The sequence below is a fragment of the Sinocyclocheilus anshuiensis genome, unplaced genomic scaffold (genome assembly GCF_001515605.1).
Source record: "Sinocyclocheilus anshuiensis isolate Anshui unplaced genomic scaffold, SAMN03320099.WGS_v1.1 scaffold257, whole genome shotgun sequence".
NCBI lineage: Eukaryota > Metazoa > Chordata > Actinopteri > Cypriniformes > Cyprinidae > Sinocyclocheilus > Sinocyclocheilus anshuiensis.
In genome coordinates this window covers 2,294,818-2,307,469 of record NW_015539889.1, presented here as the reverse complement: position 1 = coordinate 2,307,469, position 12,652 = coordinate 2,294,818, and the positions used below count along the sequence as shown (strand labels likewise).

Sequence of the window (12,652 nt, the reverse complement as noted above, 5' to 3'; positions counted from 1 at the left end):
TAAATGCATTGTGCTTGATATAGCATCCATAGTGGGAATGATATTTCAAATATTTTTTAGAATAAAACGACCCACCGCTTTATGTATCCTATATACATACAATGAAATAATATTTTCAGACCTTCTGCACTAACAAAATTGACTGGAATAATCATGACTGGAAATGACAACAAAATAATAAATATCATAATACAATAAAATAATAAATAAATGACAATAAAATAATAAAAACAAATATTCTGTTTAGATTTGCCTTGATTTTTCCTTTTTTTCAGATCTTATATTTCATCTCAAGCATGCTTATTGTGACCAAGTACACTAAATGGGGGAAAAAACATCAGAAATCAGTATTTGTGTAGAGATTTATGCAAATCATTGAAATGGTTTATTAATTTTACTGTTTAGATTATCATCATTCTTAAGTACCTGAAAGCCATACTCAAGTAAAAGTACAGATATCCTACCAGAAAATGACTTTATGAGCTGAAGGCCACTGTCAAAGAAACCTGGGCTTCCATACCACCTCAGCAGTGCCACAAACTGATCACCTCCATGCCACGCCGAATTGAGGCAGTAATTAAAGCAAAAGGAGCCCCTACCAAGTATTGAGTACATGTACAGTAAATGAACATACTTTCCAGAAGGCCAACAATTCACTAAAAATGTTTTTTTATTGGTCTTCTGAAGTATCTAATTTGCTGAGATAGTGAATTGGTGGGTTTTTGTTAAATGTGAGCCCAAATCATCACAATTAAAAGAACCAAAGACTTAAACTACTTCAGTCTGTGTGCATTGAATTTATTTAATACACGAGTTTCACAATTTGAGTTGAATTACTGAAATAAATGAACTTTTCCACGACATTCTAATTTATTGAGATGCACCTGTATTTTGTAGTAAGTAACGAATATGTTTTGGGGAAATGTATCGGAGTAAAAGTATACATTTTAATTAGGAAATGTAGTGGAGTAAAAGTAAAAGTTGGCTGAAATATAAAAACGCAAGTAAAGTAGGCTACAGATACTCCCAAAATATACTTAAGTAATGTTAAGTAATGTATTATTACTTCGTTACATTACACCACTGTCTCTATACATTTAGAAAGTAGCGAAATTAATGAAGCCTTGGTAAAAATGTTTCCAAAGGAGTTTTAATATAACCTTCATACAACAGAAAAGAGATCAGCCTGTAGTTGAAGCAACACCCATCTACAAAATCAGCTTTGTTTGATTATTTGATTATGTGTATTGTGGTATCTATTACAAAATATGTATACATAATGCAGTCTCATTACAAGAAACAATAATGCAGTTAGATGTTTGTGGTTCCCAGTTGTTGCTGCGAAATGTTACCTCAAAATAACACATCACTTCCTCATTCTGTTGATGCACATAAGAGTGAGAGTGTCAAATGCCCTTGGTGGAGAAAGTGCTGACAAGCGAGCTCGACATGAGATGGCACGACCTGATAACAGCTTTTGAAGCCTGATCATTTACCACCTGTGGGAAAGCTCGTCTTCCCTGTCCCCCATGTTCTATCATGGTCCTGTTACACTATACAAGCCGGTTTCAAGATCAGCAGAGACAAACATAAGTGGCAAAACACCAGCTATCTTAAATGGAGGCATGAAATGTTTTGTGCTCTTCAAAACAAACACTTTATTTCTTTACTCAGACTTTGATATTATGTCATCCCTGATATCAAGGAGGCACAAAGCGAAACGTTGAGATGATTCATTAATTGCAGGGATATTACTGTTGTTAACTAAAACTAAAACTATAAAAAAATGGCATTACTTGAAATAAAATAAACATTAATTTAAATGAAATAAAATATGAAAATTTCTCAAAGTACCCTAAGTTGAGGTACTAAAATAACTAAAACGATAAAAAAAACTATACAGACATAATAATAATAGCTAATAATAATAATAATGTCGAAAACAGAATTACCAAAACTAACTAAAATTAAAATGAACATATAAAAAAAATCTCATTCAAAATATTATATAAAACTAAAATGATAAAAGTATCAATAGCATCAATGATACTAACACTGGTTATTTAGCAATGACCATGTCACAGCAACTTCAGCAGCAGGACTTCCTTCATCCCTGTCCTATTTCACATTTGTTGGGAGAACATAAAACTCTTTTAGAACATTTATGATTCTGGACTGCACACTTGGGATGTGGCAGTTTTAAACAATACAACAGAGAAATTGCTATGTGAATATACACCTATTTTTTGCTTTGTTGCGTATGAGGAACCACTGTCATTTACTCCATTACACTATGAATTATTCCATGTTATCTGCTACATTTGGCCCCACCTTTAAGACGAAAGCATGGTGAAAGTCTATTCTATGAAAAACATTCATCTTTAATTCCATTGAACATGACATTATTTTAGCTGATTGGGTAATCTGTTTGGCGGATGTACAATTGTCAACAAAGCACTGTAAATCTATAAAAGCTCTACTTTTACATTTAACATTATTTCCTTTGTGTGAAGAACATTTTCAAATCCATTTTCCACCCTAGTGAAAAATATTTATACTAAAATGCATTTATTTTGTACTAAGTATACTACAAATACATTTACATATTTATGTGCTTAATAAAAATACCCTGCAATTGTACTTTTAGTATAGGCCTACTAAACTGGTATACTAATTTTGTACTTAATGCACTTTAATTGTGCAGAAGTAGTGCTGAGGTCCAACTAAAGATATACTTATAAGCTTATTTGATTGTGCTGCAAGTTTACTTCAGGAACACTTTAAATATTTTGCATTTAAAGGCTGATATTATACAGAGATCTTACAATAGTGATATTAAAGCACATTTTAGACATTATATTAAGAAATGTGCATTCTGCATTAAAGAAATGCTCCAAATAAAGTTTAATTATAATTTTATATTAGTAAGTCTTAAGAGATATGTCAATACATATGTTCATGGATTTTAAGTATACTTGGTATGAAATAAATGTATTTTAAATAAATCATGGCAAAGTTTTTATTTTTTTACTATGGCACTATAAATAACTTTTTGTGGAATGGAAAGTTTCCACCATTGTTAAAGAACCATCAATGCCAGTAAGGAACCTTTATTTTTACAAGTGTATCCTGAGGTTGGGTGAAATATTCAAGATGTATAGCCTTTGCGGCTCCAGACTTACGGCTGTGCACTTTTTGTCAACTCAGTGCTCATGAAATGTTCAGCCTTCAGGTTTGTGGTCTTAAAATAAAAGTGCACGAGGCTTCAACAAAAGCATGACCCACAGTGCTTTATGGCTGGTTTAATCCTGTACTTCAGCCAGGCTAAAAGGCAAGTGTATCAGTGGCAGAGGTCTGGGAGGGAGAAGGAAGTGACCGTGTGGGAGGAAGCCTGAATTCTCCTCAGTGGGTCATGTGTATGTTGTGTGCTCATGAAGTGCTGTCACCAGTTCTGACGCACAGAGACCAGCGAGCATCTGCTTATCTGAGGTTTTCTTCTAAAATGAACAAGTTTGCAAAGTTCCTAAGCACCTAAGCTTCCACTTCTGCAAAACATGTTCATAAGTATGCAGTAAAAACTCAAAATATTGTGATAGTTCACCTAAAAATAAATGTCATCATTTACTCACCCTCATGTCATTCCAAACATGTATGACTGACTTTCTTGTGTGGGACACAAAATAAGAACTGTTTTGTCCTTACCATGAAAATTAGGGTCCTAAAATAATATTAGATTCCATTCTATGGAGGTAAAAAAAAAAAAAAAAAAAATTTATATTTTACAGAAGAAAGAGAAAGGCACAGGTTTGGAACAACTTAAGGCTAAGTGATAGAATTTTCCCTTCAATTTGGTTTGACTTCTGTATGCAGATAACATTGCTGCACTTACATTAGTGACATAGTAAAATAAGTCCAGAACTTCACTGATTTAAAGTGCTTGTGAAACTGTAAATCACAATGAATCCCTCCTCCCCCACTCCTTCCACTAGCTGTCATGGCTCCAAACGCAGAAACAAGTGGACATCCTGAGCGGAAACCACTAACCCTGCCGCCACATTGCATTCCTTCACTTCATCTCCCCTCACTCTCGAACAAAGTCACTTGACCAGACCCCAATTTAGGAAGTGAAAGAGGAAGCTCCATATATCCCCATCCATCCTCACTGCCACACGGCTGCTGCTGTTCACGTGAAGGCTGAGAGAGATAGAGGACATTGGTATTATCCACGCTACAAAACACCCTGAAAGCAGGAACAGACCAGTTCTGACCAGCCAAGTTCTGCTTGAGAGATCAGGCATTTTTGACTCAATGTTCAGCCAGAGAATATTTAGTGATCTAACTGAACTAAACTTGTTCGGGTTTTTGTACCAAAACTACAGACAGCCGTCGTACGTACTAATAAAAAATTTAAAAAATGTAAAAAATTCTAAATGCTCATGGCACAAAGTAGATCTTGTTTTAATATAATTTATAAATGTTATTACATGTATAATTTTAATATAACATTTATAAATGTAATACAATGTATATTATATTGAAGTTATGAATGAAATAAATATATTATACAATTATAAATAAATTTATAAAATATATTACATTTATACATATAATGTACATTATACTAAAATTCTAAATAAAATAGACATATTTACACAATTATAAATACAACTAAATGATATTAAATACCAAATGTTGTTAAAATGTAAAGATTTTAACTGGCACAAAGTAATTCTCATTTTAATGTAATTAATCAGTGTTATTAAATACAATATATTCAATACTATTATTTTATATTATCAATATTATAAAATGTAATATTTTTTGTTTGTATTTAATGTAATATACATTATATAAATGTATATTACATTAAATGTATAAATGTAATAAATATAATGTATTTATATTAAAATTACACAAAAATATATTTATACATAAATATACATATACATAAATAAAATGAAAAAAATTCTATGTTCTACATGACAAAAAAGCAATGATCTTGAATATAATTAGTCAACATTATTCATTATATTTAATATAATTATATGTTATTATTTTATACTTTTATTATAATATAATTTTAATTGTATATTATATAAAATGTATAAATATAATACATATTAAAAGTATAAATGTAATATTAACTATATATAATATGAACAATTGTAAAGGTATACTGTTAAAATTATAAATAAATATAACTGTATTTATTTTATATTTATATCTTTTGTTATTTATTTTATATTTATATTTTTATACTTTAGATTTATTTTTTAGATTTATTTGCCAAGTTATACAGTTCTTAAACCTAAATATAAGTTGTTTACAGTTGCCAATGCCAAACAATGTGGCAAGTCAACAAATTAATACTAAACATTGACAGTCATATGTGTGCATTTATGTACAATAAATACTTTAAACCCAGCTCATCCTATCGTTGTAACTACCATTTTACAACCAGAATTTGAAAGCCTCTGTTTGTCTAATACCAACTTTTTTGCGCTTTTGCTTGTTCTTGGTCTCTTCCTGATCAGTCTTTCTGGCTTCAGTGACCCTCTGAAGCCACAGAGAAGCAGACACCTTGGGCAGAGTGCTGACTCAATGGCCCCCTCCCCCTCGGGCAAAGGCAGAGTGGGGGAAGGAGGGGACGGGAGGATTCACATTAGCCACGATATCTCGCGCAGGGAGAGGTTGTTAGTGACTTTTACAACGGCACTGCATATGCTGTGATAAAACATTGTACATCGAGTCCTTCTCACTACAAGAACAGCAAACAAAACAAAACAAAGATTAATGATACAAATGATTATCTACATGTAAAAAAAAAATGCATGCATTTGTATACAGTCATGTAAATGGAACCCGAGCAATGATGAGTAGGTTACTGTGAAAAATCTACAGCAAATATACAGAACAGCTTACTATTCAGGCTTCTTTACAGCATTTGCAGTACAGTAAGACAGACGTAAGCGCCGTTATGTAGCTACTGAAGCTTTGGAAACAAAAGATAAATATAAAAGTGAAAAGAGCAATGCTACTCATTTTTACTTATCCAGCGCCGTCGTTACTAAGCAACGGGGTAAACAGCTGCTGGCTTGATGACGCAAACGAATCGCGATTCCGACCTAAATAAAATTTAATAAAACGAACGCAGTCCAGCGGGGGCAGGGGGAGGGGGAGCAATCGAACTCGGGTCCGGACCAATTCAATCCAACCAAGTGTGAAGGCACCCTAGAATCACATTAGTCAAAAATCATTCTCACTTATGAATGTCAAGCTATACTTTTCATTCTAAACGGGATGAGAAAGAGATCATAAAGCTGTTGCTTAGTGAAAAACTGCCTTTACACCTGTGACCCTGTATTGCACAGGTGACAGGTCATTACAAAGAGGTCGGTCTTGCACTAACTTGCACTAAGGAGCAGTTGACAACAAGGTCGAGGGTTAAAGGCTGTTTTGCCACACATGTTGTTTGGATCCCGAGAAAAGAAAGGAGAGTTGTGTAATGCAAAAATAACAACCAGTGCTTCAAGATCTATTTATGTCAGTGTTGTGAAAGTGTATCAGCACTACTGACTTTTTAAATGTACCTTTATTACCAAAGTATTTGCACATTTTAAGTTTGCATATTTAAATCCTTTTAATTCATTACAAGTGCAAATGTTCCAAAGCGCATTGTGGTTTAGAGTGTAGATTACTCATTTTGCTCGTAAAGTTTGTCATAATGGGCTGGCCTTTCCAGCAGTGTTATTGGAGTTCTTAGTACAACAATTACTTTCAAGAGAAATCAAACAACAGTTCAGATGGATGACATTTGCTTTTCTTTTAAGGAGAGGGCAGAGGGCTAAACTTATTTCCACCTTGGTACAATCAGTGCCGTGCAGCTCTTCGCTGAGTCTCTCGAGTCATTAGAAACACAGTTGTCTCAGGAAACAGCCGTTAAGCAAGGTCAAAGGTTGCTGCAAGTAGACATACCTGTGTACTGGGGTTTTTATGTTCTCATGATATTTTGTGTGTGTGTATAGGTTAATACATTTGTGTGTGTTTCGAGTCAGTCTGTTGATGGGTTACAAAAACATCCGTGCTACGTACGTTTCGCGCAAAAAAATACAGTATGAACTGTTCTGGAGAAGTGTAAGAAAAACAAGGGAAACGGCATGCTGTTTTTCCTTCAAAAATTTATTCTGGAGGTAACAATGAAATCAAAATCACAATCGTTTACTCTTCAAGAGTTTCAAGGAACAACTGGAACACATGGTACAACTGATTAATGAAACAAATGAAAAAAATTTTCACTCAAACTAACAAAAATACCAATGCAATGCATCTATTGCCAAAAAAGGTGAAATGTCATTTGCATAGCTGAAATGACTGATAGAGACTGTTGTGAAAACTAGAAGATAAAAGATGCATTATCAAAACCAGCTTGACATGTCAGAGATAAAGTCTAGTGAAAATATAAAATACTGAATAACAAAATTAAAGTCTCCTCTGCTGACAGAAACACCTAAAATCAGTCTAAGATGGTTTGCTGGTCTTCCAGCTGGTTTTTGGGCATGCTTCAGCGGTCAGACCAGCAAACAATCTTATGCTTTTTTTTTTTTAGAAGAAACTTTAGAAATCTTAAATACGTGCTGAACTATCGCAGAAATTCAGGTGACGATGGATTTTTCACAAGAGGGTCCTTTACTCTGACAGTTCATTCCGACAACTAGCCTCTCGCATTTGAGTTTATACGCGTCCCTCTCGCGCACCAGCCGGTTGCGCTCGTGCTTCAGCTGCTCCACTTGCGTCGCCAGGCTCGTCTTCTCGTTCTCCAGCATGTGTTTTTGATGAACGCGTTTGTGCCGACACGACTGAGCGTACCCGCGGTTTTTCAAGGTACGGCGCTTCTGCTTGAGGCGGATAATATCGTCCTTGCTCATGCCGCGGAGGTGTCGGTTGAGCTCGCGCACAGACATGGACACTAACTGCTGGTCGGAGAAGCGGCTCTCCGCGCGCTCGCTGCGCCTGTGGTGCGTCTGCTGATGGAAATTATGGGACTTCAGGTGCGTCGCGCCTTGAGATGAACAGTCGAGATGCTCCATTAACTGATCCACGCTTTTGCCGTGCGCAAAGTCGGGATTGTGGCCAAGTTCGGTGTACTGCTGCTGATGATACTGATGCATGTTTGGTGCGTGGAACTGACCGATGCTCCTGTATCCCTCCATCTCTGCCTGGTGGAGCTGAGGAGGGTGTGCTTGCATGAGATTGGCGCCTAAGGCTTCCCGGACATCCTCAGGTGTCAGTTCAAGGCAGTGTGGATCTGCGTGCTGTGGATAAGTCCCCGTGCTCAGGGTCCAGTAGAGATCTTCAGCACCGCTCCTCTGTCCACTCGGGCTGAAGCTCGGTGATGAAGGCACGGAGCTGCACGGGGTGCTCATGGGTGTGCTGGACACAGAGCCTGGTACGTGTACACCGCACTGCTGGATAAAAGAGCGGTCCGGTCCCAAAGCTGCAGACTCCTTTTTCACACCAAACCTCATGTCAAAGTCGCCGTAGTCCAAATTCAGCTGATGCTGCTCCGCCGTCATGATTTCTGCTGATGTTTCGATGAAGTGAACAACTTATTACTGCGGTTCAGGTTGCATTAATGTTCTGAAAACACGATCCCACCAATTGCTGGATGTGAAGTCAGCTCTTTCAGCCACCCTCCAAACGGAAATTTTGCAAGTTGTCGCTTTTTAGTTTCAGATGGTCTCTCGGTGACCAGGGCAGGATGTATGTTGAAAAGAAAGTAAATCACGCTGCTTTAAAAGCAGCCGCGCAGTGAGGCCACGCCCTCTTTCCTATAACAGCTGTCACGCTCACCAAAACAAGTCCGTTACTTTTACTCCAAATCAAAAGAAAACGTTGAATTTTGTACAACGAAAAAGAAACCTGTTAATAAGGTTTTATGAAATAAAATCAAATTACCACACTTTATTTTCATGCAGGGTTGATTCTCAGTATTGTGTAGGCCTATTGTTTTTTTAGTCTATAAATTAAAGACGAACAAGCTACTGTCATGCCTACACATACACACTTTACAGTATGACGATCACTGTCATACATACCGTAGTGACAACTCACAGTGTACGTGAGGCAATTTTGTGACTGTATAGACCTATGTCACTTTCCCTAATTGTCATGAAATTATAAAATATTAATAAATTTGAGCTATTAAAACTTGATTGTCATTGTAAAATGTACTGATAGCCTATTTACAGTTGGCATCTCCAGAAACTGTGACCAATAATAATAAAGACAGAGCACAGTGTCATCAACACAAGACCGTCATGGTAGCACATGATACTAAAATTAAGGCTAATAAGCATTAACTAAATAACACAAAATATAAAAAGAACTACAATGCACTGCATTGCATTTTTACAGTGTATCACTAGCTTTACCCTTAGTCTGCCTCAGTGACAATTTGTGTACCTTTTTTGCTGAGAGTGTAAGACATTGCGACTGTAATCTGGTACTGAGAATAAAGTTTTAAAAATAGCTTTAACTGCAAGCAATTTAAGTCAACATGGTATTTGGACCCGAGTCCAAATCTAAGTGATTATCTCAGTCTAGAAGATCCTCAGAAAGCTCGTGGTATGACCGGGTATGTTTCTCTGTGAACTCTTTTACTGACACCATGTGGCCACTGTGAGAAACTGCTGAAATGGTTTCCAATATCCGATACGCTAGGTAATATTTACATTTAAAAATTAAGTTAAGACAGCGTCAGTGCAGCTGCCTTTAAATGTTTTGTCTGGAAAGTCTTGGCTGTAAAATCACCCTAAACTTGGAACAATGTTTAAAAGTTTTTGTAACAAGGATATAGAGACTATTTGTATACACACAACATTTCGCAGTATTGAAAAACTGGTGCCTCGGTTCACTGGATGTTTAGTAAAAACAAAAGCACCAATAAAGCGAAGGAAACAAGTGCACAGAAGCGGAGACTTGACAGAACATTCATGGAGCTACTGGGAAACAGTCAAAGTACAATGATGATCAGACGCCAAAAAGCTGAGGTGATGATTGCCGGAGAGCAGCTAAGGTAAATCTTACTCTATATTAAAAAAATATATAGTCCCAGGAGGACATTTACATGACTCTCACCACTTTTCAAAACATTATTATATATTTAATTATTTGTTGGATATTGAAACATTATTCTGTTATACAGTAGGTAATATTCTTAATTTTTGCATAATAATGGTTGCTAATACAACTATCTTGGTTTTGAAGATTGCTACTACATGATAGCAAGTTGATAAAGGACAGCAGACACCATTTGCGAACGTACCCGAATTGTTTTGTGGCTCAGGAGCTTATTGACTGGCTGTTTGCTCATAAAGAAGTGCCTGATCGAGAGACTGCTGTCCAGCTCATGCAGCACCTCATGAATCATAATATCATTCACGGTACATTATTTACTGTACACCAAAAACAAAGAGTAGCCTATGATACAACAATGTCATGTCTCTTTTCCTTCTATGTTGACTCATATTAGGACCCGTTTATTTGACTCTTAGTGTTTGAATGAACAGACTGTATTTATCAATGTGTACTCTATCATCTTTTCATCTTTATAGTGTGTGATAAGTGGCCCGTGTTCAAAGACGCCAAATACTTGTACAGATTCAGAAAGGATGACGGCACATTTCCTTTCAACATAGAGGTTAACATCATGCGTGGACAGAGGCTGTATGAACAGTAAGACATTTTCTCAGGAAGTAACAAAAAAATGTTTTAAATGTTAATTTGGTGCTTATTTCTGGAGTAGGTTGTAATTGCAGTCCTCCGTATATAATATAGCCTATCTGTCACCAAGTCCATTATGTCGTCCAGAAGTTTTCAGCTACATCAAAAAAAAACAAAAAAAAAACTTGAAAAGTTTGAAGTCAGTAAATTAAGTAATGAATACTTTTATTCAGAAAGGATGCCACTGCCAGTAAAGTGACAGTAAAGACATTTCTAATGTTACAAAAAAAAAATCTATTTCAAATAAATGCTGTTGTTTTGAACTTTATATTCATCAAAGAAACATGAAAAAATGTATAATGGTTTTTACAAACTATTAAGCAGAGAACTGTTTTCAACATGGACTATAATAAGAAATAGCTATTTCTTGAGCACCAACTCAGCATATTAAAATTATTTCTGAAAATTCAACTTGGTCATCACAGGAATAAATTACAAACATTACAAGAAAACAGTTATTTTAAATAGTAATAACTGAAATAATAATTTCACAATATTAATGTTTTTACTGTATTTTAATTAAATAAATGGAGCCTTGGTGAGCATAAGAGACTTCTTTCAAAAATATTTTTAAACAATTTTACTGACCACAAACTTTTGATCGGTAGTGTATTTGTAAATGAATAAATTAACATTAACCTATAATAAATGCTGTAGAAGTATTTTCATTATTAGTTTATTATTAATCTCTTTCAAACATGTTTTTCAAAATTCATGCATCGAAATTCATCTGTTGCTTTTTACAGTTTGATTACAAGCAAAGACTCCATCTTACAGCTGAGACAGGAAAAGGGAGTGGCTTATGAACGTTCTTTCCCTGGTTACATGTTAATTGATTGGCTGCTACAGAACGGTGAAATAGAGAGTCGACGGCAAGGACTAGATCTCTGCAAGGCCCTACTAGAGCATGGTATCATTCAGCATGGTAAGAACAATAACTGACCTAGAGTACGATAGTGTGTGTTGTATTTCACTATTAACCAGGTCTAAATGCACTGCCTATTAAGTTAATCTAACGCAACATACCTGTGTATAGAGCGTTGACCTCTTCAAGTTATATCTGCAGTGAATTTTCTCTTCATGCTTTGCCTTGCTGAAACACTTCACTCTTCATTTCACTCTGCAGTCTCTCTGACGCACCACTTCTTTGACAGCGGGCTGCTGTATCAATTCTGCATTAACTTTCGCCAGTGGCGCTGTCTTTCTGAACTGTTGCATGAGACAGAGAATGAAGAGGTTGAATGTATAACACACCAAAGCCAATAAGACCAGGCTGACAGCCCCTTCACACTGCACAAAACTCCTCCATCTGAGGGCAACAGTTACTTCTTATTTGGTAGTAAAATCATTACAAATACTACAAATATATTTCAGTGCTATGATATGGAGTGTTAGAGCTTGAGAGATGGTGCTTAGGCAAATGGGCCAATTTAGCCAGAGAGAGCACACTAATTGCCTGGTCAACCCCTCTGGAGTAATAAAGCAAGATGAGGTTAAGTGCCTTGCTCAAGGGCACAGCTGAGATAACACAGCATAATGAGCTCAGTAACTCTCCATTTTCATGGACACCCATACATGTAACCTGCAACCTTTATGTCAGCAACCCAGCTCCTTAACCTAGGGTTTCTCATTATTTAATGTTACACCAAAGGCCCCTTTTCATAACCCCAAACTATTTATGGACCCCCTGACACATGACAAAATTTAAAGGGGTCATATGATGCTGCTAAAAAGAACATTATTTTGTGTATTTGGTGTAATGAAATGTGTTTATGCGGTTTAAAGTAAAAAAAAACACATTATTTTCCACATACTGTACATTATTGTTTCTCCTCTATGCCCCGCCTTTTTGAAACGCATCGATTTTTAC

General features: G+C 35.9%; 1 protein-coding gene and 1 pseudogene across 1 annotated transcript; one reads left to right on the top strand and one right to left on the bottom strand.

Moving 5' to 3' along the window:
* Nucleotides 1-7,196: 7,196 nt before the first annotated feature.
* LOC107685738 (transcription factor MafB-like) lies at nucleotides 7,197-8,755 on the bottom strand. Its single transcript, XM_016482438.1, has one exon. The coding sequence runs from the start codon at nucleotides 8,571-8,573 to the stop codon at nucleotides 7,653-7,655; it is 921 nt and encodes a 306-aa protein (XP_016337924.1). The 5' UTR covers nucleotides 8,574-8,755; the 3' UTR covers nucleotides 7,197-7,652.
* A 1,267-nt stretch (nucleotides 8,756-10,022) lies between these two features.
* The window catches only part of LOC107685736 (DEP domain-containing mTOR-interacting protein-like), a 5,060-nt pseudogene continuing 2,430 nt past the window's right edge, over nucleotides 10,023-12,652 (top strand).

Excerpts from the sequence above, each read along its gene's own strand:
- LOC107685738 (XM_016482438.1), bottom strand. The coding sequence starts at position 8,573 with ATGACGGCGGAGCAGCATCAGCTGAATTTGGACTACGGCGACTTTGAC.